Raw genomic sequence first — 27,074 nt, 5'->3', positions numbered from 1 at the left:
ATGGGACTAACTGTTGGCTTTGCTGCACTTGCTATTGACTCAACTGCATCTGCTTCAGTAAGTTGGTCATTTCACATATACTCTGAGTCAGAGCAGTAGTCTCCTTGCTAGAAGATACCTCTACAACAGCTTTTGATCGGCCTTGTTTCTGCCTGTGATTCCTAGTAGATTCAACCAAATCGCTGATCAATTGCCATGCCTCATCAATGGTCTTGTACTTTTTCATAGACCCATTGATAGCACTTTCCAATGTGGTCTTATCTTGGGACCTCATGCCCTGTGTGACATAGCCGAGCAACACTATCTTGTCAATCATATGGTGGGGACATGCTTCCAGAAGGTTGTTGAAGCGCTCCCAGTATTCGTAGAGAGTCTCGGACTCGTCCTGAACAATCATGGAAATGTCTTTCCGTAGTTTATCAGTAACTTCAGCTGGAAAGAATTTTTCCAAAAATTCTCTTCTAAGCGTATCCCAGTCAGAAACAGTTGCTGCAGGTTGAGTGTAGTACCACTCCATCGCCTTTCCCTCAAGAGAGAACGGGAAAGCTTTTAACAAAATAAAAATTTCATCTGCACCATCATGCCTGACAGTAGAGCAGGCTGCTTGGAAATCCCTAAGGTGCTTGATAGGCTCTTGAGCAGGTAAGTGATGAGCGGATAATTTATACGCTTTTTGGCATTGCTTTTACATAGTTTTTAGTATGATTTAGTTAGTTTTTAGTATATTTTACTAGTTTTTAAGCAAAATTCACATTTCTAGACTTTACTATGAGTTTGTGTGTTTTTTTGTGATTTCAGGTATTTTCTGGCTGAAATTGAGGGACCTGAGCAAAAATCTGATTCAGAGGCTGAAGAGGGACTGCAGATGCTATTGGATTCTGACCTCCCTGCACTCAAAGTGGATTTTTTGGAGCTACAGAAGTCTAAATGGAATGCTCTCAATTGCGTTGGAAAGTAGACATCCAGGGCTTTCCAGTAATATAAAATAGTTCATACTTTGCTCAAAGATAAACGACACAAACTGGCGTTCAATGCCAGTTCTCTACCCTATTCTGGTGTTAAACGCCAGAAACAGGTTACAAGTTGGAGTTAAACGCCTAAAACAGGTTACAACCTGGCGTTTAACTCCAGAAATAGCCTAGGCACGTATAAAGCTCAAGTCTCAGCCCCAGCACACACCAAGTTGGCCCCGAAAGTGGATTTCTGCACTATCTATCGTAGTTTACTCATTTTCTGAAAACCTAGGTTACTAGTTTAGTATTTAAACAACTTTTAGAGATTTATTTTGTATCTCATAACATTTTTTTTATCTGAACTTTGTACTCTTTGATGGCATGAGTCTCTAAACTCCATTGTTGGGGGTGAGGAGCTCTGCTGTGTCTCGATGAATTAATGCAATTATTTCTGTTTTCTATTCAAACACGCTTGTTTCTATCTAAGATGTTCATTCGCACTTCAATATGATGGATGTGATGATCCATGACACTCATCATCATTCTCAACCTATGAACGCATGCCTGACAACCACCTCCGTTCTACCTCCGATTGAATGAGTATCTCTTGGATTCCTTAATCAGAATCTTCGTGGTATAAGCTAGAATCCATTGGCAGCATTCTTGAGAATTCGGAAAGTCTAAACCTTGTCTGTGGTATTTCAAGTAGGATTCAGCGATTGAATGACTGTGACGAGCTTCAAACTCCCAAGGGTTGGGCGTAGTGACAGACGCAAAAGGATCAATGGATCCTATTCCAGCATGAGTGAGAACCGACAGATGATTAGCCGTGCGGTGACAGCGCACCTGGACCATTTTCACTGAGAGGACGGATGGTAGCCATTGACAATGGTGATCCACCAACACACAGCTTGCCATAGGAGGAACCTTGCGTGCGTGAAGAAGAAGACAGGGGAAAAGCAGAGATTCAGAAGACAAAGCATCTCCAAAACTCCAACATATTCTCCATTACTGCGTAATAAGTATCATTTATTTTATGCTATTTACTCTTCATAAATATAATCACTCTTATCATTGATTTCCTGACTAAGAATTACAAAATAACCATAGCTTGCTTCAAGCCGACAATCTCCGTGGGATCGACCCTTACTCACGTAAGGTATTACTTGGACGACCCAGTGCACTTGCTGGTTAGTGGTAGGAGTTGTGAAAAGTGTGATTCACAATTCGTGCACCAAGTTTTTGGCGCCATTGCCGGGGATTGTTCGAGTTTGGACAACTGACGGTTTATTTTGTTGCTTAGATTAGGAAAAATTTTTCTTTTTGGTTTAGAGTCTTCTATTATTGTTTTTGGTTGAATTTTTTTTTTAAATCCTTATTTTCTCTTTTTAAATTTTTTGAAAATTTTATAAACTAATAATTGAGTTTTTCTGTTTGAGTTTAGTTTCATATTTTAAGTTTGGTGTTAATTGCATGTTTTTATTTTCTTTTAAATTTTCGAATTTGTGTTCATTGTTCCCTCTTAATCTTCAAGTTGTTCTTGTTTATTTTTCTTGTTTGATCTTTAGTTTTTCCTGTTTTGTGATTTTTCTTGTTTTTCTTGTGTATTTTCGAATTATTAGTATTCAAAAAAAAAAGAAAAAGAAAAATAATAATAGTTTTTCTCTGTTTAATCCTTGCATTTGTTGAATGTGTCTATGTTCTTGTGAATAGTTGCTCCTTTAAGTCTTTCTTTCTAAAATCTTTTCAAAAATAATCTTTCTTTGATTAAATCTTGTGTCAAGCTTTAAGTTTGGTATTTTCTTGTTAGTTCTTAAAATAAGAAAATTTATTTTTGGTTTTCTAAAAATTTTAAGTTTGGTGTTCTTTTTTTATGTTCTTGAGTCCTTTGAGTCTTTGAATTTTTGTTCTTCGTGTTCTTGTGAATCTTCAAGGTGTTCTTGAGTCTTTCTTGCGTTTTGATCTTAAAATTTTTATGTTTGGTGTTTCTTGGTGTTTTTCCTCCAAATTTTCGAAAATAAGGAGCATTAGATCTAAAAATTTTAAGTTTTGTGTCTTTTTATTGTTTTTCTCTTTCCTCATTGAATTCAAAAAATATCTTTTTCTTTTATTTTAATTGATTTTTCGAATTTTCCTTTAAAAAATTCAGATTTTATTTTAAAATTTTTTATTTTATCTTATCTTAGTTTTAAAATTTCAAAATTCAAATCTTTTTCAAAAAAAATCATATCTTTTTCAAAATCTTATCTTATCTTATTTCAAATTTCAAATTTCAACTTCCAAAATTCAAAATTCAATTTTCAAAATTCAAATTTCAAAATTCGAATTTTAAAACTTTTTAATTTAAATTCCTTATCTTCTCTTATCTTTTCCAATCTCAAATCTTAAAATCAAATCTTTTTCATATCTTTTCTTTTTTTTTTCTTACAAGTATCTTTAATTTTAAGACATATCTTTTTCAAAACTTCCTAACCAATTTCTCTCTCTTCATTTTTTTCGAAAATCCTCACCCACATCTTTTTTTCAAATATTTTTAATTAATTAAATTAGTTTTCAATTTTCTTTTATTTCTTTTTCTTTAAATTTTCGAAATTATAGTCAATTTTTCATTTATTTTATTTTAATTTCGGTTTTCAAAAAAAATATTTTATTTGCAATCCGCATCATCTCCCTCTCTCCATCATGGACCTAAGTGGAAATGAACAGTCCAGAAGGACTCTGGGGTCATATACTAACCCCATTACTGCTGCATATGGGAGTAGCATCTGTATACCTCCCATCAAAGCAAGCAGTTTTGAGCTAAATCCTCAGCTCATTGTCATGGTGCAGCAAAATTGCCAGTATTCCGGTCTTCCACAGGAAGAACCTATTGAGTTTCTGACGTAGTTCTTGCAAATTGCTGACACAGTGCATGACAAGGAGGTAGATCAGGATGTATATAGATTGTTACTATTTTCGTTTGCTATAAAAGACCAAGCTAAAAGGTGGTTAAATAACCAACCCACAGCAAGCATAAGGACATGGAAACAGTTATCAGACAAATTCTTGAATCAATATTTCCCTCTAAAAAGGATGACACAACTAAGGCTGGACATCCAAGGCTTTAAACAAGAAGATGAGGAATCCCTTTATAATGCCTGGGAAAGGTACAGAGGGATGCTAAGGAAATGCCCCTCTGAAATATTTTCAGAGTGGGTGCAATTAGACATTTTCTACTATGGGCTTACAGAAGGAGCTCAGATGTTCCTAGACCACTCAGCTGGTGGATCTATACACATGAGAAAAACTATTGAAGAGGCTCAAGAGCTTATTGATATAGTTGCTAGAAACCAGCATCTGTACATAAGTAATGGATCCTCCATACAAGAAGAAGCCAAAGCAGTGTCTACTGAACTTGGTTCTCCAGAACAAGTTGCTGAACTCAATCAATAATTGTGCTTTCTAACAAAACAGCAAGTGGAATTCAAGAAGATGCTACAAGACACTAAAAATGCTAATAAAAATATGGAAGCACAATTGAATCAGACAAGACAGCAGTTATCAAAGCAGATAACAGAAGAGTGCCAGGCAGTTCAATTAAGAAGTGGGAAAACATTAAATACCTCACTTCAGAGCAGCAGAAAGCCAAGAAAAGAACAACTGACAGAAAATGAGCAAAATATTATACAAAATCCCTCTGAAGACAGTAAGAGCCCAGAGAGGAACAACTCTGGCGTTCAAACGCCAGAAAAGGATGCAAAGTTGGCGTTAAACGCCTAACCCACGCACAGTTTTAGCGTTCAAACGCCAGAAATAGGTAGGGAGTTAGTGTCAAACACCCAATGGAAGCTCAGTTCTGGCGTTCAAATGCCAGAAACAAGTAAGGAGTTGGCGTCCAACGCCAATCCAGCTTCTAACCCTGGTATTCAAATGCCAGTAAGGGATCAGACACACACAAGTGCTGATAACAACCCCTCTAAAAAGGCTTCTCCAACCACCTCTGTAGGAAATAAACCTGCAGCAACTAAGGTTGAGGAATACAAAGCCAAGATGCCTTATCCTCAAAAACTCTACAAAGAGGAGCAGGATAAGCAATTTGCTCGCTTTGCAGACTATCTCAGGACTCTTGAAACAAAGATTCCATTTGCAGAGACACTTGAGCAAATACCCTCTTATGCCAAGTTCATGAAAGACATCTTGAGTCATAAGAAGGATTGGAGAGAAACTGAAAGAGTTTTCCTCACTGAAGAATGTAGTACAGTCATTCTGAAAAGCTTCCTAGAAAAGCTTAAAGATCCCGGGAGCTTTATGATACCATGCACATTAGAGGGTAATTGCACCAAGATAGCTTTATGTGATCTTGGGGCAAGCATCAACCTAATACCTGCATCTACTATTAGAAATCTTGGTTTAACTAAAGAAGTCAAACCAACCCGGATATGTCTCCAACTTGCTGATGGCTCTATTAAATACCCATCAGGCGTGATTGAAGACATGATTGTCAGGGTTGGGCCATTCGCCTTTCCTACTGACTTTGTAGTGCTGGAAATGGAGGAGCACAAGAGTGCTACTCTCATTCTAGGAAGACCTTTCCTAGGAACTGGACGAGCTCTTATTGACCTCCAAAAGGGGAAAGTAACCCTGAGGGTCAATGAGGATGAGTTCAAGTTAAATACTGTCAAAGCCATGCAGCATCCAGACACAGCAAAAGACTGCATGAAAGTTGATCTTATTGACTCTTTGGTAGAGGAGATCAACATGGCTGAGAGTCTTGAATCAGAGCTAGAAGACATCTTTAAAGATGCTCATCCTGATTTGGAGGATTCAGAGGAAATAAAAGAGCCTCTGGAAATTCCTCAGGAAGAGGAAAAACCCCCTAAACCCGAGCTCAAACCTTTACCACCATCCCTGAAATATTTATTTCTGGGAGAAGGTGACACTTTTCCGATGATCATAAGCTCTGCTTTAAATTCCCTGGAAGAGGAAGTGCTACTTCAAGTGCTAAGGACACACAAGACAGCTCTTGGGTGGTCCATAAGGTAGCGTTTGGTGGAGAGACAGAGACGGAAAGACTGAGACTGAGAGACAGAGACTAAGAGACAGGGATTGAAATAAATCTTAGTATTTTGTTTGGTGCAAAATGGGAGACAGGAATTGAAACAAGAATGAAACTCTAATTTAATTTGCACAAAGGGTAAAATTGGAATTAATTAATTGAAATGAAAGTATTTTAGGTATAAAATGTTATTAAAGTTTCAGTCTCCATCTTTAAAAATTTCAGTCCCCTGTGTCCTTACTTTTTGAAGGTACTGAAATACTGAAATTTTAGAGACAGAGACAGAAATTTTAGTACCAGTCTCTGAACTAACAAACACGATACTGAGTCTCAGTCTCTTAGTCTCTGTCTCAGTACCTCAAAACAAACGCTACCTAAGTGTTCTTAAGGGCATCAGCCAAGCAAGATGCATGCACAAGATCCTATTGGAGGATGATGCTAAGCCAGTGGTTCAACCACAGAGGTGGCTAAATCCAGCCATGAAGGAAGTGGTGCAGAAAGAGGTCACCAAGTTACTGGAGGCTGGGATTATTTATCCTATTTCTGATAGCCCCTGGGTGAGCCCTGTCCAAGTTGTCCCCAAAAAGAGAGGCATGACAGTAGTTCATAATGAAAAAAATGAACTGGTTCCTACAAGAACAGTTACAGGGTGGCGCATGTGTATTGACTACAGAAGGCTCAATACAGCCACCAGAAAGGATCATTTCCCTTTACCATTCATAGACCAGATGCTAGAAAGACTAGCAGGTCATGATTATTACTACTTTTTGGATGGCTATTCAGACTACAACCAAATTGCAGTAGATCCCCAAGATCAAGAGAAAATAGCATTCACATGTCCATCTGGAGTATTTGCCTACAGAAGGAAGCCATTTGGGCTATGTAATGCACCTGCAACTTTTCAGAGATGCATGCTCTCTATTTTCTCTGATATGGTGGAAAAATTTCTGGAAGTCTTCATGGATGACTTCTCAGTATATGGAGACTCATTCAGCTCCTGTATTGATCACCTGACACTGGTTCTAAAAAGATGCCAATAGACTAACTTGGTTTTAAACTGGGAAAAATGTCACTTTATGGTGACTGAAGGGATTGTCCTTGGGCACAAGATTTCGAACAAGGGAATAGAGGTGGATCAAGCTAAGGTAGAGGTAATTGAAAAATTACCACCACCTACTAATATTAAGGCAATCAGAAGCTTCCTGGGGCATGCAGGATTTTATAGGAGGTTTATAAAGGATTTTTCAAAAATTGCAAAACCTCTGAATAACCTGCTAGCTGCTGACACGCCATTTGTATTTGACACAGAGTGTCTGCAGGCATTTGAAACTCTGAAAATTAAGCTGGTCACAGCACCAGTTATTTCTGCACCAGACTGGACATTACCATTTGAACTAATGTGTGATGTCATTGACTATGCCATTGGTGCAGTATTGGGGCAGAGGCATGACAAGCTTCTGCATGTCATTTATAATGCTAGCCGTGTTTTAAATGATACCCAGAAAAATTACACAACCACAGAAAAAGAATTGCTTGCAGTGGTTTATGCCATTGATAAGTTAGATCATACTTAGTAGGATCAAAAGTAAATGTGTACACCGACCATGCTGCTCTTAAATATCTACTTACAAAGCAGGATTCAAAACCCAGGCTCATAAGATGGGTGTTGCTTCTACAAGAGTTTGATATAGAAATAAGAGACAGAAAATGGACAGAAAACCAAGTGGCTGATCATCTGTCTCGGATAGAACCAGTAGAAGGGGCGTTCTTTCCCTCTATTGAGATCTCTGAAACCTTTCCAGATGAGCATTTGTTCGTCATTCAGGAAACACCATGGTTTGCAGACATTGCAAACTATAAAGCTGCAAGGTTCATACCCAAGGAGTACAGCAGGCAACAAAAGAAAAAATTAATTACGGATGCAAAGTACTACTTGTGGGATGAACCCTATCTCTTTAAGAGATGTGCAGACGGAATAATCCGTAGGTGTGTGCCTAGAGAAGAAGCACAGAGGATCTTATGGAATTGCCATGGATCACAATATGGAGGCCATTTCGGAGGTGAGCGAACAGCCACCAAGGTCTTCCAGTGTGGCTTCTACTGGCCTACCCTCTATAGAGATTCCCGAGAGTTTGTACGTAACTGTAACAGTTGCCAGAGATCTGGTAATCTGCCTCATGGTTACGCCATGCCTCAACAAGGAATCTTGGAGATTGAGTTGTTTGATGTATGGGGTATTGATTTCATGGGGCCTTTCCCACCATCATACTCAAATACTTATATTCTGGTTGCAGTCGACTATGTATTCAAATGGGTAGAGGCCATTTCCACACTCACTAATGATACTAAGACAGTGCTGAAGTTCCTCCAGAAACATATCTTCAGCAGGTTTGGTGTCCCTAGAGCACTAATTAGTGATGGGGGCACTCACTTCTGCAACAAACAGCTTTACTCTGCTATGGTCCGGTATGGAATTAGTCACAAGGTGGCAACTCCATATCATCCACAGACAAACGGGCAAGCTGAAGTCTCTAATAGAGAACTAAAAAGAATCATGGAACGGACTGTAAGTACCCGTAGAAAGGATTGGGCGAGAAGCTTGGATGATGCTCTGTGGGCTTACAGAACAGCATTCAAGACTCCTATAGGGACCTCTCCATACCAGCTTGTGTATGGTAAGGCCTGTCATCTGCCCGTGGAACTGGAGCATGAGGCCTACTGGGCAACCAGATTCCTAAACTTTGATGCCAAATTAGCTGGAGAAAAAAGATTGCTCCAGCTGAATGAGCTAGAGGAATTCAGACTCACTACTTTCGAAAATGCCAAGCTTTACAAAGAGAAAGCAAAAAGGTGGCATGACAGAAAGCTGTCATCTAGAGTCTTTGAACCAGGACAGAAGGTTCTGCTGTTTAACTCTAGGCTCATGCTATTCCCCGGGAAACTGAAATCCCGGTGGAGGGGACCATATATGATTACAAGTGTGTCACCATATGGCTATGTGGAGCTTCAAGACATTGATTCTAATAAGAAGTTCATTGTTAATAGACAGAGAATCAAGCATTATCTTGAAGGCAATGTTGAGCAAGAGTGCTCAAGGCTGAGGTTAGATTAAAAGCTCAGCAAGGTCTAGCTAAAGACAATAAAGAAGCGCTTGTTCGGAGGCAACCCAATGTTATTTAACTATATCTATTTAGTTTCCATTGCTATTTTATGTTTTCTGTAGGTTGATGATCATGTGAAGTCACAAAAACTACTGAAAAATCAAAAATAGAATGAAAAACAGCATTAAAAATAGCTCACCCTGGAGGAAGAGCTTACTGGCGTTTAAACACCAGTAAGAAGCAACAAGCTGGTGTTAAACGCCAGAAACAAGCACCAGACTGGCGTTTAACACCAGAACAGAGCATGGAATTGGCGTTAAATGCCAGAAACAAGCAGCAAGCTGGCGTTTAACGCCAGACATGCATTCTAAGGGCATTTTGCACGCCTAAATGGAGCAGGGATGCTAAGTCCTTGACCCCTCTAGATCTGTGGACCCCACAGGATCCCCACCTACCTCACCATTCAAATTCAAACTATTTTCCTCCCAAACCCACCCATTCACACACCTCCATCTCCTCCATCTTCTCCACTTCTTTCTTCTTTTGCTCGAGGACGAGAAAACCTTTTAAGTTTGGTGTGGTAAAAGCATTGCTTTTTATTTTTCCATAACCATTTATGGCACCTAAGGCCGGAGAAACCTCTAGAAGGAGGAAAGGGAAGGCAAAAGCTTCCACCTTTGAGTCATGGGAGATGGAGAGATTCATCACAAGGGTCCATAATTCAGCGGTAGAGCAATTGACTGTAGATCAAAGAGCTATGAGGGAAGAGCAACAAAGGCAAGGAAGAGACATAGAGGAACTTAAGAACACTATTGGTTCTTCAAGAAGAAGAAGACGCCACCCTCAATAAGGTGGACCCGTTCCTTAATCTCCTTGTTCTTATTTTCCTGTTTTTCGTTTACTATGCTTTATGTTTAATTATGTTTGTGTCTTTACTATATGATCATTAGTGTCTGAATGTCTATGTCTTAAAGCTATGAATATCCTATGAATCCATCACCTCTCTTAAATGAAAAATGTTTTAATTACAAAAGAACAAGAAGTACATGGTTTCGAATTCATCCTTGAAAATAGTTTAATTATTTTGATGTGGTGACAATACTTTTTGTTTTCTGAATGAATGCTTGAACAATGCATATGTCTTTTGATATTGAGGTTTATGAATGTTAAATATGTTGGCTCTTGAAAGAATGATGAAAAGGAGAAATGTTATTTGATAATCTGAAAAATCATAAAAATGATTCTTGAAGCAAGAAAAAGCAGTGAAGAACAAAGCTTGCAAAAAATAAAATAAAATAAATGCAAAAAAAATTAGAAAGAAAAAGAAAAAGAAAGCAGAAAAAGCCAAAAGCTCTTAAAACCAAAAGGCAAGAGCAAAAAGCCAATAGCCCTTAAAACCAAAAGGCAAGGGTAATAAAAGGGATCCAAGGCTTTGAGCATCAGTGGATAGGAGGGCCTAAAGGAATAAAATCCTGGCCTAAGCGGCTAAACCAAGCTGTCCCTAACCATGTGCTTGTGGCGTGAAGGTGTCAAGTGAAAACTTGAGACTGAGCGGTTAAAGTCGAGGTCCAAAGTAAAAAAAAAGAGTGTGCTTAAGAACCCTAGACACCTCTAATTGGGGACTCTAGCAAAGCTGAGTCACAATCTGAAAAGGTTCACCCAGTTATGTATCTGTGGCATTTATGTATCCGGTGGTAATACTGGAAAACAAAGTGCTTAGGGCCACGGCCAAGACTCATAAAATAGCTGTGTTCAAGAATCAACATACTGAACTAGGAGAATCAATAACACTATCTGAATTCTGAGTTCCTATAGATGCCAATCATTCTGAACTTCAGTGAATAAAGTTAGATGCCAAAACTATTCAAGAGGCAAAAAGCTACTAGTCCCGCTCATCTGATTGGAGCTAAGTTTCATTGATATTTTGGAATTTATAGTATATTCTCTTCTTTTTATCTTATTTGATTTTCAGTTGCTTGGGGACAAGCAACAATTTAAGTTTGGTGTTGTGATGAGCGGATAATTTAACAAAATAAAAATTTCATCTGCACTATCACGCCTGACAGTAGAGCAGGCTACTTGGAAATCCCTAAGGTGCTTGATAGGCTCTTGAGCAGGTAAGTGATGAGCGAATAATTTATACGCTTTTTGGCATTGCTTTTACATAGTTTTTAGTATGATTTAGTTAGTTTTTAGTATATTTTTATTAGTTTTTAAGCAAAATTCACATTTCTGGACTTTACTATGAGTTTGTGTGTTTTTCTGTGATTTCAGGTATTTTCTGGTTGAAATTGAGGGACCTGAGCAAAAATCTGATTCAGAGGCTGAAGAGGGACTGCAGATGCTGTTGGATTCTGACCTCCGTGCACTCAAAGTGGATTTTTTGGAGCTACAAAAGTCCAAATGGCGCGCTCTGATGGGTATTTTGGTGGAAAAATGAATTTCTCCCAAAACACACAGATCTAACCGGCAAGTGCACCGGGTCGCATCAAGTAATAATAACTCACGGGAGTGAGGTCGATCCCACAGGGATTGATGGATCAAGCAATTTTAGTGGGTGATTAGTTTAGTCAAGCTGACATTTAGTGAATTGTGTGAAATTGTAGCCAACAGAAAGTAAATGACAATGAATTTAAAGTTGCAGAATGTAAATTGGCAAGTAACTTAAAGAGCAAGAAATGTAAATTGCAAGAATCTTAAATGACAAGAAATATAAATTGCATTAAATGTAAAGGGAATTGGGAATTGGATTTGCAGAAATTAAACAAGAAAAAGTTAAATTGCAACAAGCAGAGAAGTAAAAGATGGATTTGATTGATTCGGAACCAAAACAGAAATGTAAATAAACATGAAAAGCAATAAACAGAGAATGTAAAATTGGAATTAAGATCTCAGGACCCAAGAGACTAGATAACCAAGTCTAGATCTCAATGCCTTCCTAGATCCAACAAGTACAATTGCAAAGGAAATGTAAATTGCAGAGAAAGTAGATGAAGAGCAATTAACAGAAAATTCGATTCAATTAAGCAGTAAAGAAAGCAGAGAGAAATCTCAGAGGGAGAATGAAACAGAACACCTTCAATTCTCCACCCAAGACTCAAAAACAAAGAAAAGAAAATTAAAGAGAGCTCTCAAATCCTCGTGCTCCCTAGTGGAGCCAGCCTCCTCACAAATATGAAAATGATGCCTTATATAGGCTTTACAAAATGGAAATGAAAATAAAATTAAAAACAAATTACAATTAAATGAAATTCCTATTGTATCTATTTCTTGTGCCTTTGAGTAATGATCATGGGCCCTTGCTCTTGATGGAATTGGGTTGATAGAGGCCTTAGTTGATTGCTCCTGGAGTTTGAGGAGGAACCGAAGTGAACCGGGTTTGAATTTGCAAAAGTTGGAGTAAAAGTTTGAGCAAAAACACCAAACTTAAACCTTGCTTGTCCCCAAGCAAGAAAAGAATCATGCAATAAAGATTGACAATCCAAGGCAAGAAGAATAGCAACTCAATGTTCATGGTAAGCTAGTTTTCTAAGCATGCTACAATCACAAAAGAAATGTAAATGATTGATGCTTCCATCTAGCTCAATTTATGAAATCTTTTTCTTATATTTCTTCCTTGAAACAAGCTTTTGATTTTCTTATTAGCTTCTCCTTTTGGGTGCTTTGCCCCATGAGTTGATAACAAAGCTACGACTTCTAAATGCTTTGTTTTCAAGTATTACCACTTGATACATAAGCACCACAAGCATTTGATTAGAGGACTTCATTAAGCTCATTTTTCTTTTCTTTTCTTGACTCTCTAATCATTGATGCTCAGAGCCTTGAGCTTTGAGGGAGTGCTTTTGCACTTTGAGCCTAACCTTGACTTCTAAGTGTTTTGTTTTCAAGCATTTGGCTTGATACATAAACACCACAAGCACTTAACAAATAAATTGCCATTGGTATTCAGAGCCTTCAGCTTTCTCATTCTTTCCCTTTTTCTTTTCTTGCTCTATTTTGGTTTTTCTTTCAAGGTTTTCATGATTTTCAAAAGATTTCACCAAATGTACTAGATGAAAACTTCAATTAAATAAAATCCAATGCAATTGAGCAACAATTAATCATACTAGCTTTCCAACACTTGTATGCACATGCTAAACTCTTCTTTAATTCCTTGTTTGTTTATGATCATGATACTTTGTTGCTTTTGAATTCACAAAACTCAAGTTGATAATCATAATGACACAGCACCATGTTACAAATCAAGATTCAAGCTATGCTTTATTCATACGCACATGTAAACAGAAAGGATAAAGACAATCATGCAATTTAAGTGTTGGAAATAAATGAGAGGAGAAGGAACTCTACAACCTTGTAGTTAATCTTTCGTCATTATTGTTGTCCTTTTTCCTCTATTCTTCCTCTTTCCCTTGCCAAAATCAGAATGCTTGCTCATCCTCAAGCAACAATTAGAACAATGGCTATGGGGCTAAGATGAATCATGAATGTCTCACACAATGAAATGTTAGTAGTACATGTGTTTCAAGCAAGCAAAACTAAAGATAGTAATCAAGGCATAAGAGACAGAGACATTATGATTGCATAGATAAGAAGGTGTGCATGATACATTGCATAAAGATATAAGTGGCACACCAAACTTAGTGTGACACTTTCATTTGGAATTAATGCAAGTATCTTGTAAGAATTGGAACCAAATTTTGTTGCATAGCAACACCAAACTTAGAATGCAACCATATGTCAATTTATTTGAACTAAAACTAAATAAAAGAAACTGTTATATGTTAAATACAATCACCAAATAAAGAGTCTATTATGAATAAGAATGTCTTGGTGATGTATTAACAAAAAACAGTTAATGAAGGAAAGCATTAAAAACAAGTGATTAAATGAAACAAAGAGAAAACAAAAATTATCCAACTAAGAAGAAAAATAACACTGTAAAAGGCAATATGATTATGCAGACAAGTGATGTTGCTGGATTGATTTGCATAGAAAAATAGGTGGCACACCAAACTTAGAATCTTGGTGTGTCACTTTCATGTAAAATTGATGCAATCATCCATGAAGATGGAAAACAGTTTGTTGCAGGGCAACACCAAACTTAGAATGTGATCATATGCCAATTTATTGAAATTTAAACAAAGCAAGGAGAAGAAATGTACCTACTGTCTACCTGTTCTTTACTTTCTTCCTCTTCTTCCAATTTGTTAAGAGGAATGACTTCAAAGGAGGAGAAGTTTCAGCTACTGTCCCTTGCCTTGGCTTTTCCTCAGCAAGCTTCCTTTTGCAAATGGCTTGATTGATCTTGCTTACTGGATTAGGGACAGGATTGGTGCTTTTGTTAGTTGCCTTCACTTCTTTGAATCCAAGTCTTGGTTGCTGTGTGATTATTGGAGTTTTGCATTCATTCAGAGCCTTTTGTATTTGTGGTTCCATGAACTCCTCCTTTATGTACTTCTCTGCCTCACTTGAGTTTGGAATGACTTCTTCACTTTCTTGCTCCTCCACTTCCTCTTTTACACCCAATATTTGTTTTAATAGCTCTATCATGGGGGAGGTTTGTTTATCTTCCCAACATTTCTTCATCTCTTCGTCATACCTTTCAATCATGGATTCAAGTGTTGAGGCGTTTTGGTCCAGGGGGGTTTGTGAAAGTTGTGAGTCTTCATGTACTCTTGTCATCTCAAGTGCAGTTTCAGGTTCAACCACCTCATTCTTCATTGAAAGTTCACTTGATGCAGTGGCCTCCTTATCTTGCTTTTCCACTTCCTCACCCACAAATTTGTCTTCATCCTCACTGTTTGATGGTTTTAAGTTTTCCCTTGTTTGCTCTAAGGGCCTATTCATCCTCTTGAAGATGATTTCTTTCTCTGCTTGCTCCAATTCTTCATTCATCTTATTGTAGAGGGCTTCTTCCCTTTTCCATGCTATTTGTGCTTCTTTCCCATATTTTTCGAGCTTGGACTCAAGCTCTGAAAGCTTTGAGTGGTTCATGAAAGTTTGTGTGGGTAATGAGTTTTGAAAGGGGCTTTCGGTTGAAGTATGATCAAGTGATGATATCTTTGGATGATTATCATATGGAGCACTAGAATTCCCTTCACAGCCACCATTAGAATCATGACTTGCATCATTTTGTGGTGGAGGGAAATATCCCATATGATTTTCTTTCTCATCTTGTGGTTCTGAAGCAAATCTCCATGAATTGGAGTGCTCAGAATGTGTATTCTCTTGGTGATATTCCCAGCCACCATTAGAGATTGGTGATGATGGGTAATATGCCATAAAATTTGTTTGATCATAAGATGAGTTGAACTCCATTTGAATTTTGTAAAACACAACACCAAGGAGAATTGAAATTCATATCTCAGAGATGAATTTCTTAGTGAGGCAATAACTCAAACACCTTGGTTTCAACTTAGAGCAGAGAACAAAAACAAAGAAAATGCTTAATCTAGACTTCTCACCCACTTAATCATTGTTGATCTAATCAATCCCCGGCAACGGCGCCAAAAACTTGATGGGTATTTTGGTGGAAAAATGAATTTCTCCCAAAACACACAGATCTAACCGGCAAGTGCACCGGGTCGCATCAAGTAATAATAACTCACGGGAGTGAGGTCGATCCCACAGGGATTGATGGATCAAGCAATTTTAGTGGGTGATTAGTTTAGTCAAGCTGACATTTAGTGAATTGTGTGAAATTGTAGCCAACAGAAAGTAAATGACAATGAATTTAAAGTTGCAGAATGTAAATTGGCAAGTAACTTAAAGAGAAAGAAATGTAAATTGCAAGAATCTTAAATGACAAGAAATATAAATTGCATTAAATGTAAAGGGAATTGGGAATTGGATTTGCAGAAATTAAACAAGAAAAAGTTAAATTGCAACAAGCAGAGAAGTAAAAGATGGATTTGATTGATTCGGAACCAAAACAGAAATGTAAATAAACATGAAAAGCAATAAACAGAGAATGTAAAATTGGAATTAAGATCTCAGGACCCAAGAGACTAGATAACTAAGTCTAGATCTCAATGCCTTCCTAGATCCAACAAGTACAATTGCAAAGGAAATGTAAATTGCAGAGAAAGTAGATGAAGAGCAATTAACAGAAAATTCGATTCAATTAAGCAGTAAAGAAAGCAGAGAGAAATCTCAGAGGGAGAATGAAACAGAACACCTTCAATTCTCCACCCAAGACTCAAAAACAAAGAAAAGAAAATTAAAGAGAGCTCTCAAATCCTCGTGCTCCCTAGTGGAGCCAGCCTCCTCACAAATATGAAAATGATGCCTTATATAGGCTTTACAAAATGGAAATGAAAATGAAATTAAAAACAAATTACAATTAAATGAAATTCCTATTGTATCTATTTCTTGTGCCTTTGAGTAATGATCATGGGCCCTTGCTCTTGATGGAATTGGGTTGATAGAGGCCTTGGTTGATTGCTCCTGGAGTTTGAGGAGGAACCGAAGTGAACCGGGTTTGAATTTGCAAAAGTTGGAGTAAAAGTTTGAGCAAAAGTTAGGGGTCTAACTTTTGCTCCAACTTTTCATATCAGCTACCATAATCTGCTGATACCAACGTTGGTGCCAAAGTTAGGGGTCTAACTTTTGCTCCAACGTTGGCTTTACCTTGTGCACTTATGGCGCCAACGTTAGCCCAAAAGTTAGGGGTCTAACGTTGGCGCAAACTTTCGCTCCCCCTTTGTATTTCCCATGTGCCAACGTTAGCCCAAAAGTTAGGGGTCTAACGTTGGCGCAAACTTTTGGTGGTCAGGGGGTATTTTCATGTGCCCACGTTAGCCCAAAAGTTAGGGGTCTAACGTTGGCGCAAACTTTTGGTGCCCAGGGAGTGATTTTCATGTGCCAACGTTAGCCCAAAAGTTAGGGGTCTAACGTTGGGGCTAACTTTTCACCCAAAAGTTTGTGCAAAAGTTTGAGGCTAACTTTAGGTCCAGCTTTTTGCTTCCTGGTTCAATTTCACTTATTCCATTGTCCTCCCTTTACTCCTAGCCATTCCTTCTTGCTTCAACCTTTCTCCAAGCTTTCTTCACCTATCATTAATCAACCAAACACATCAAAGCTATGCTCAAAATCATGAGATATTCATTCTTTCATAATATGTGATAATTATAGCATAAAACCTCATGAAATAGCATGAATTCACACATGGTTGATTAAATCAAAGGAAACATGAAAATCTACCCAATTGGCTTGCTTATGGCTCAAGAAAGTGCATAAAACCTATTGAAAACAAATGAAAAAGCATAGAAAAACATGACATGGTGACATGTCATCACGCTCTCAATTGCGATGGAAAGTAGACATCCAGGGCTTTCCAGAAATATATAATAGTCTATATTTTGCTTGAAGATAAACGATGCGAACTGGCGTTCAACGCTAGTTCTCTGCCCTATTCTGGCGTTAAACGCCAGAAACAGGTTACAAGTTGGAGTTAAACGCCCAAAACAAGTTACAACCTGGCGTTTAACTCTAGAAATAGCCTAGGCATGTATAAAGCTCAAGTCTCAGCCCCAGCACACATCAAGTGGGCCCCAGAAGTGGATTTCTGCACTATCTATCATGGTTTACTCATTTTCTGTAAACCTAGGTTACTAGTTTAGTATTTAAACAACTTTTAGGGATTTATTTTGTATCTCATGACATTTTTTTTATCTGAACTTTGTACTCTTTGACGGCATGAGTCTCTAAACTCCATTGTTGGGGGTGAGGAGCTCTGCTGTGTCTCGATGAATTAATGCAATTATTTCTGTTTTCTATTCAAACATGCTTGTTTCTATCTAAGATGTTCATTCGCACTTCAATATTATGGATGTGATGATCCGTGACACTCATCATCATTCTCAACCTATGAATGCGTGCCTGACAACCACCTCCGTTCTACCTCCGATTGAATGAGTATCTCTTGGATTCCTTAATCAGAATCTTCGTGGTATAAGCTAGAATCCATTAGCAGCATTCTTGAGAATTCTGAAAGTCTAAACCTTGTCTGTGGTATTTCAAGTAGGATTCAGCGATTGAATGACTGTGACGAGCTTCAAACTCACAAGGGTTAGGTGTAGTGACAGACGCAAAAGGATCAATGGATCCTATTCCAGCATGAGTGAGAACCGACAGATGATTAGCCGTGCGGTGATAGCGCACCTGGACCATTTTCACTGAGAGGACGGATGGTAGCCATTGACAACGGTGATCCACCAACACACAGCTTACCATAGGAGGAACCTTGCGTGCGTGAAGAAGAAGACAGGGGGAAAGCAGAGATTCAGAAGACAAAGCATCTCCAAAACTCCAACATATTCTCCATTACTGCATAATAAGTATCATTTATTTTATGCTATTTACTCTTCATAAATATAATCACTCTTATCATTGATTTCCTGACTAAGAATTACAAAATAACTATAGCTTGCTTCAAGCCGACAATCTCCGTGGGATTGACCCTTACTCACGTAAGGTATTACTTGGACGACCCAATGCACTTGCTGGTTAGTGGTACGAGTTGTGAAAAGTGTGATTCACAATTCGTGCACCAGTAAGCCATGAAACTTAGGCATCAAGTTGAGCAGTGCAGTCTTTATTTCAAAGTCTGTAGCCACCGCTGCGTGATGCGCTTGAAACGGTTGCATTATAAAATCAGGGGCTCCAGCCTCCTAGACAGTAACTCTTCTGGGTGCTGCCATGTCACCTGCACGTAAATCAACCGAATCAGTAGAAAGGGAGCTTGTTTCTTCCTTACGTGACGTTTCAAATTTGCCCTCGGGGAGGACTAACCGACGCCGAGCTTGCCTTATGCGTGAAATAGTTCTTTTGATCTCAGGATCAAATGTAGGCAAGCTTGGATCAGGAAGTGAACGCGTCATTTAACGAAAGAAACATGCAGCTCATAGTAGCAAAATTAAATAAAATGCAAATAAATAAATTCCAATCAATAACTTAGCACTCTATTGCAACTCCCCGGCAACGGCGCCAAAAATTGACGTGGCAGAAATTAGTGAGTTAGAAATTATTATAAGAGATACATTGCAAGTATAGTTCTTAACCAACCAAAAATACGCTTATCAATTTAGAAGGGGTTGTCACAAAATTAGAATTAAAATACTGGGAGTATGAATCCCAGGTCGTCTCCCAACGAGTTACAGAAAGGTGTGCTATTTTATTAATCAGATGTTTTCTAAAATGGTTTGAGTTGATAAACAGGAAATTAAATCAGAGAAATTATGTAATTTAAATAAAAACATTGACCGGGAGTAGATTAGTTGGAAGCCCTATCTTTGATGGAGTTCTCTCAAGATCAATTGATAATTGAAGGTTGTCTGCTCAGTTATCCTTTACCGGATAAAGGAAAGTCAAGCAAGTCGGAAGTCAGTTTCTATTCACAAGTTCTAATCCTCTCCCTTGGGAAGGACTAGTGTCAGTGATTAGAGGGCGACCCAACGCTAATCCCAATTATAATTTTACTCTTGAACATCCAACTCAAGGTCTTCCTCTCAATCAACTCCCAATCAAGTTATGGAACTACTCGCTCATTATGAATGTAAACTTCGCAAAATAAGAAAGGGAAATAAGGAAAGATATTATAGATAATAATCAAAAGGATTAATAAAAATAAAAATAGTTCTTGTATTAATAAATTCTAAAGATAATCCAATAGTAACCCTGAATAAATTGAGGATATGAAAGAGTAAATGACAATTAAGGAAACAAACTAGAATGATGAAGCCTTGACGGAGGTAATAACTCTTCTCAATATCCCAATCCAAAAAGCAATAAAATCAAAATCCTAAGAACTATGAATGTGTAGAGAAAAAACCTAGAGGAGGAGTAAAATCAGATCTAAAACTAGAATTATGCGGAATGAATGTTGTCTCTGGTCTCTACATGTTTCCTGGCTCTAGTCTGCTTTTCTGGGTCGAAAACTGGGTCAAAACAAGGCCCAAAATCGCCCCCAGTGAATTCTGCAGATTCTACAAATCACGCACGTCACGCGATCGCGTCATCCACGCGTTCGCGTCATCTAGTGTTTTGCCTTACCACGCGTGCACGTCGTCCACGCATTCGCGTCATGTGTGCAGCTTACAATCCATGCGTTCGCGTCAGGCACACGAGCGCGTCACTGCGATTTCCTCTATTCCGCGCGGTCGCGTGAGCCATGCGTCCGCGTCACTTCTCGCTGGTCATCTCCTCAATTTCTTGTGTTCTTTCCATTTTTGCAAGCTTCCTTTCCAATCTCCAAGTCATTCATGCCCTATAAAGCCTGAAACACTTAACACACAGATCACGGCATCGAATGGAATAAAGGAGAATTAAAATACATAATTAAAAGTCTCTAGGAAGCAAGTTTTCAATCATGGGGTAATTTTGGGAAGGAATTGTAAATACATGCTAATTTAATGAATAAGTGGGTAAAGATTTGATAAAACCACAAAATTAAACACAATATAAACCATAAAATAATGGTTTATCATACACCCTCCTCGACATCAACATCAAACACCTTAGAAGGAGGCTCTATGATTGGGCTTTCCCATGGAGGTTCCGCATCTCCTAAGTCTGTAACCACTTCTTCCTCTTCAATAATTACTGCTTTGTCTAGTTGTTTTAGTATAAAATCGTACTTTTCCTTGATGATTTCCTTTCCATGATAACTCCTTTCAACTATTCCTTCATCTTCAAGGGTCTCTCCTACCTCCACATTTTGGGCCTCCTCTTGCTCCTCTGGAAATAAGGCTGCGTGTAACCGATCATTGCGATCCTAAAGCGATCCCTTCTCTTTTGTTCCATGTCACTAGCATAATTGGGATCTTGTTGCTCCTGGGTTGATGGATGTGGGTGTTCTTCCATAGAGGGTGGTGGTATACTAGAGCTTGAGGGTTGAGTATTGGGGGTAGAGGTTTGGTCTCTGTGGGATATAAGATTTTGAAGTTTAGAGGTGAGACCAATGAGATTAGAGATAAGTGTGTTGTTTAACAATGGAGGTTAGGGTGGATAGGAGGGTTCATTTGTTGGGAGGAAGGGCTCATAATACAGAGGTTGTTCTTCTTGATAAGGATATGGAGATGGTGTATATTGAGGTGGTGGTTCTGGGTATGGTTCATATGGTTCGTATGGTGGTTGGTGTGGTGGATAAGAATTGGGGTCATATGAAGGTGAATGGTGGAAAGGGGCTTGTGAGTAGGGTGGTTCAAAGCTATATTGAGAAGGTGGTTCACAAGCATATGGTGGGGCTTGTTGGTAACTACAAGGAGGTCCACCATATTCATCATCTTGGTACGCACCCTGGAATGGCTCTTGACCATAGTAATTTGGTGGAGGTTGGTTTTCACGAAAAGGTCCACCATAACTATTGTCTTGGTATGCATCATAGAATGGTTGTTGGTTATAGCGCATTGGAGGGGGTTGTTGCCAAAAGGGTTGATCAAATGCTTGTGGCTCCTCCCATCTTTGATTGTTCCAACCTTCATGCATGTTCTCATTATAGCGTCCATTCTGTGCAACATAATTTGAACTAAACTCGGAGCCAAAGGGGTGAGAATTCATAATAGCAAGTAAAAACAAAAACTAATAAAAATAAGCAACTAAGTCCTAAAACTAACAAAAAATAACAAATAAGCAAAAAGCAGATATTTACAATAACCAATAATAAGGCACACGTTTGCAATTCCCCGGCAACGGCGCCATTTTGATGAACGGACTTTTGCTAGTAAAGAATTCACAATAAATTCTCGTTGCAAGTATAGTTTCTAAACTAACAATAATCCTTTCATACAAAAACTTATTTGTCACTTAAGCAAACCCAATAAAAATAAACCGAAGTATTTAAACCTCAGGTCGTCTCTCAAGGAATTGCAGGGAGGTATAGTTTATTATTGGTTGTGGAAAATTATCTTTTTGGTTTTTTGAAATATGGAACAAGGAACGTAAATAACAAGGAAATAAAATAATAATTAAGAAAAGTCTTAGCAAGGATTGATAATTAGAATTCCCATCCTTATTATCAATGTCAATTGTGAATGGTAACTGCCTTTTACTATCACTTGGTTAACCTCTGACAGTGAAGGAATGTCAAGTGAGTCAAGTTAACTTAAGTTCACAAGTCCTAGTCAAAGACTAGCGTTAGTGAAGTTCAAGCCAACTAGCAAGTCTCAATCACCAACCAACAAGGGACTTTGATGATTCAAGAGTCTCCAATTAATTAATTCAAGTTAAGAATATAAAAAATCTAACTTAAAATCCTCCCAAGCATTCTATCAAACACTTGGAAGGCACAACATAAAAAAACATAGAAAAGTAATAAGAGGTAATAAATTCCAAATAATCAATTGCAAGCATTAAGAACATAAATTGAAGAAAGAAATCATAAATCTAAAATACCTCAAATTGCATTAAATGAAAAATCAAATCTAACAAGGAGTTCATAAACTAAATTGGGAAAAATAAACAAACCAACAAGAGAAATAGATAAATTAAAGTGCTAGAATAAATAAGAGTAGAAGAGAAACAAATTAAACTAAGATGGAATCTGAAATTAAGAAAAGCTAATCCTAAAATCCTTAAACCTAAGAGAGAGGAGGGAGCCTCTCTCTCTAGAAACTACATCTAAACCTAACTAATGTGTGAATGATTCGATGATGATTGATTCCCCCACTCTGCAGCTTCTATTCTGTGTTCTCGGGCTTGGAATTGGGCCAAAAAGGAGCCCAGAAATTTTTTCCAGCGCTTTCTGCATTTTCTGCACGTGGCGCAGGTCATGCGTACGCGTAGGTCATGCGTGCGCATTGTTTGGAAAAATTTCTTGTCACGCGTATGTCTCAGTCACGCGTACGCGTCGTCCACGCGTGCGCATCGCTGCCAGCTTCTCAAAACTTCATTTTCGCACATTCCTTCTACTTTTGCATGTTTCCTTTCCATCCTCTAAGTCATTCCTGCCCTATACAGCCTGAAAGCACTTAACACACAGATCACGGCATCGAATGATAATAAAGGATAATTAAAATTGACAGTTTAAAGGTTCAAGAAACATGTTTTCAACTATATCATAGAATTAGGAAGGATTTGTAAAAACATGCAAATTATATGAATAAGTGAGCAAAGAATTGATAAAAACCACTCAAATTAGCACAAGATAAACCATAAAATAGTGGTTTATCAGGGACATTTATTGTTTTTCACTTAAGGCTTGAAATGTGCGAAAATTAAGAACAAATGGGTTTAGCATATGCTCAAAATTGGCTAACAATGGAAGATAAAAGGTAAGGCTATTTGGGTAAGTGAGCTAATTGAAACAATGGCCTCAATCATATAAATACATTCATATACAAAATAATGGATATAAATAATCAAACAAATCAAAGATTACAATCATAGGAAGAGAATAATGCACACAAGAATGAAAATAAGTGGTTATATGATGTAACCACGCAATTAGGCTCAAAAATCACATGCTTGTGTTCTTAGCTCAAAAACCATGTTCCAAAATACATTCTTTCAAGCAAGTTCAACCACAAAAATTTTTCAAATTGGTAGGGTGCCCTAAAAATAGTTTCTTGGAAAAGAAATCATCACCCTAACCAAGTAGTCCTAACAAGAAAGAAGTGGTAAAATATATATACATATTCTAACCAACATGCAACTTATCATGCAATGCAACAACTAACTAACAAAGAAAATTAAGAATTGGTGTTGAGAAAAAGGAAATTGTTACCCATGGAGATCGGTCATCGACCGAACCTCCCCACACTTGAAGATTGCACCGTCCTCGGTGCATGCAATGAAGAGCAAGGTGGACGAGCTGCTACAACTGATGAGCTCCTTCAAAAGGTTGTGCAGATGACATGTTTGTTGCCCCATTTTGAAGCTTTTCCTTTCCCTTTTGGTGGCCAGCCTAAAAGGAGAGAAAAATAAAGACAATTAAGCCTACAACAAAGATATCAAAGCAAATAGAACATACGCGGGGGCTAATGCCAAAGAAGAGTGGTATTCTCAACTACATGGTAGCTACAACATGTGAGTGAGAGAGCCATGTAAGTTAAGGCATATCAACTAATACTTGATGTAAGAGTAAAATTAAAGCATAAGTAAATGCCATGAAGAGCATGTTGAGCATCAAGTTCAAACAAGAAAGAGTGGGTTATGAAAGACAAGCAAGCTCATATCAATGCAGAAAGAACTAAGGGTGTAAGTTACCGAACCGGACCAAAAATTACCGCAAAACCGAACCGAAAATTACAACAACTGACTTGAAAACTAAAAAAACCGGTTTTTTTGGTTTTTTCTGACCAAACTGATCGGTTCGGTTCAGTTTTCGGTTGGCTCGATAAAAACCAAACCGAACCAAACCAAACCGAAGATATACATACATCTCTTTTTTTTTTTGGCATTTACCCAACCCTCCCCCCAAGGGCCAAGGCCCAAGTTACTCACCATCTCAAGCACTTAGCACCTCCCCTAACCCTAATCCCTCATTTTTTGCTTCTGAGTTCTCCATTCTCCATTCCCCTGCTCGGCTCCTCCATCCATACCGCCTCGCCGCCTCCCTCCGTCAGTCCGACCCTCCCTCATCCACAGTGCCTCGAACCTGCCGTGGACACTTTACTGGCCTATCTAAAGAGAAAGCATTGGGACTCCTTCTTCCTTGCCCGATCTGCTGGCTTCCCTTGGTGGCCCTGGCTGCAGGAAAGATCCAGTACAAAGATTGGTTGATAAGGTTTCTTAATTAAATCATAATTATTTTGAGCAAGTTTATTTCTAACTTTCTATCTACAAATCTCTAGTCTTGCAAACTTTATGCTTTGGGTGGTTAGCTTCAATTATGTTTTCTTCATTTTTATATTGTCATTCCCCCTTCTTTTTTCAAGTAGGATTTCTCAATTATTTTGTTATCATGAGTTTCTCTGGAAATTGTGCTTTTTATTTCCCAAATTGTTTTGGGGGATGGTTTCGCTAGGATTCGTTTTTGAATGAATGTTTTTGTTGGAAATTTTTGGGATAGTTTTAGTTATAATTATATGTTAATGTATTAGTTGCTAACTTGCTATGACCTTGAGTTCTTTTACATTGACCAGAATAAAATAAAACAGGCATTTAATGTCTTTATTGTGTGTGTTTTCAGGTAAGCAAGAAGATAGCAGATGCTAAACTCGCGAAAGATTTTCAGGCAGTGTTGAAAGAATTTCAGAAGGTACAGCGTCCTGCAACAGAGAGGGAAACTGCTTACACCCAATTTTTTCCACAAGTTGCTCCATCCAGGTGACTAATCAACCATTAGTGGAATCTAACAGTGGAAGACTTTGTTTATTTGTGTGGCGTAATGCTTATGTTGATACGATTTTATATATTGAACTCATTCTTAAAGAAGAATATGTTACTGTTGATTATTAATTTTGCTTCTCTACTGGCTATCATCTATGCACATAACAATTATTATTTGGGCTTTTCTTTTTGCAGCTATACAGCTAATGAAGCAGATGCTAATTCTGGTAAGACTCCAGAACAGTGTGCCCTTCTTGTGGAATCCAGAAGGTAATTTTTATATATTACATGAAACTAAAATACAATTGATAGTGAAAAGCACATTCATTTTTTCTTTTTTCTTCTGGTGCTATGGAGGAATTTACATTATAAATGACAGACAAGACTATGTGAATTTGATGAAAATCTGAAAACTTTAACATGAATTAATGTATATCAGAATAATTGAAACACACTGCATTTCAATGATCATATAATGAATGCCCAAGCTTCCAAATGGAAGTACTAACTTGTTATAACATTTTTTATTTTAGGGTTGAAGGTATTAGCAAATTCTTTTAGGGACTAATATTGAATTCCAATTTTGTCATGGACCAAAATGTATTTTGACAATTTTAAATTTGACCTGATGCAATATTTAGTATCTCAGCTACTACATTATCTTGCTGTAGGTATGAGGTCTTGTTTTTAGATAATGAGATTGCCTTCAATGAGGCTATCATTGAAGAAAGAGAGCATGGCATTCAAGAAATTCAGTAGCAAATTGGTGAAGTAAATGAAATTTTTAAAGATCTTGCTGTGCTTGTGCACGAACAAGCAATTATGATTGGTTTAGTTGTTATTTAGTTGTTATATCTCATCCTATGGTTTAGTTGTTATTTAGTTGCTAAGTGTGTTTATTGGTTTATTTAGTTTTAAGATTGTATTTGTTAGACATTTTTAAGTGTTTGTTTTATGTTTATTTGTGTGTTTGTTTTATGTTTAGTTATTAGAATGGATTGAAAATGTATTGAATTTGGATGTAATGTACCCTTGTTATTTCAGTTTATTAACTATTTTAAACCTCTAGTTATTGTGGTTCTTATTCTGTTCATCATGAATTAAAAATCGAAAAAACCGACCGAACCAAACTGCTATTGGTTCGGTTCGGCTAGGTTCGGTTGTTGTAAAAGCAGCAAACCAAACGGTTGTGTGTTTATAGGAAGCGAATATATCGGTTCGGTTGGTTTTTGGTCCAAAACCGAACCAAACCGAACCGATAACACCCCTACAAAGAACACAAGAGTCATAAAAGGTTAAGCATTGATTTAAAAGTTTCATCACCCAACAATACCAAACAAGTCAAGAAGCACCAATATAACTAAGAAATTCTCAACAATTGAGTAGGAAAATTCAACACCATTGTTAAAATAAGAGACTTAGAAAAGAAAATAAGAATAAGCTATAAAAACAAATTTAAAATTCAATGAATAAAAGTATGCAAATGTAATAAACAAAAGAAAATGAAAGAAGAGAAAAAAAATAATTTATTTATTATTATTATTATTATTATTATTATTATTATTATTATTATTATTATTATTATTATTATTATTATTATATATTTTGAAGAGAGGAAAAAGAAGAAAGTAAGAAAAGAAGAAGAGAGAAGAAGAAAGGTAGAAAGAAAGAAAAAAGAGAGAAGAAAGAAGAAGAAAGGAGAAAGGAGAAAAATAG

At 37.5% G+C, this 27,074-nt stretch overlaps 1 protein-coding gene across 1 annotated transcript; it reads left to right on the top strand.

The window, feature by feature from the left end:
* On the top strand, positions 1–26,117 carry LOC148573650 (syntaxin-22-like). The gene is made up of 4 exons (XM_088505811.1): positions 1–57; positions 25,219–25,355; positions 25,554–25,628; positions 26,030–26,117. Exons 1-4 carry the CDS (start codon positions 1–3, stop codon positions 26,115–26,117), a joined length of 357 nt encoding a protein of 118 aa, XP_088361937.1.
* The last annotated feature ends 957 nt before the right edge of the window (positions 26,118–27,074 follow it).

The sequence above is a fragment of the Arachis ipaensis genome, chromosome B2 (assembly GCF_059453495.1).
Source record: "Arachis ipaensis isolate K30076 ecotype BB chromosome B2, ASM5945349v1, whole genome shotgun sequence".
Taxonomy (NCBI): domain Eukaryota; kingdom Viridiplantae; phylum Streptophyta; class Magnoliopsida; order Fabales; family Fabaceae; genus Arachis; species Arachis ipaensis.
This window is presented reverse-complemented; position numbering and strand designations above follow the sequence as displayed.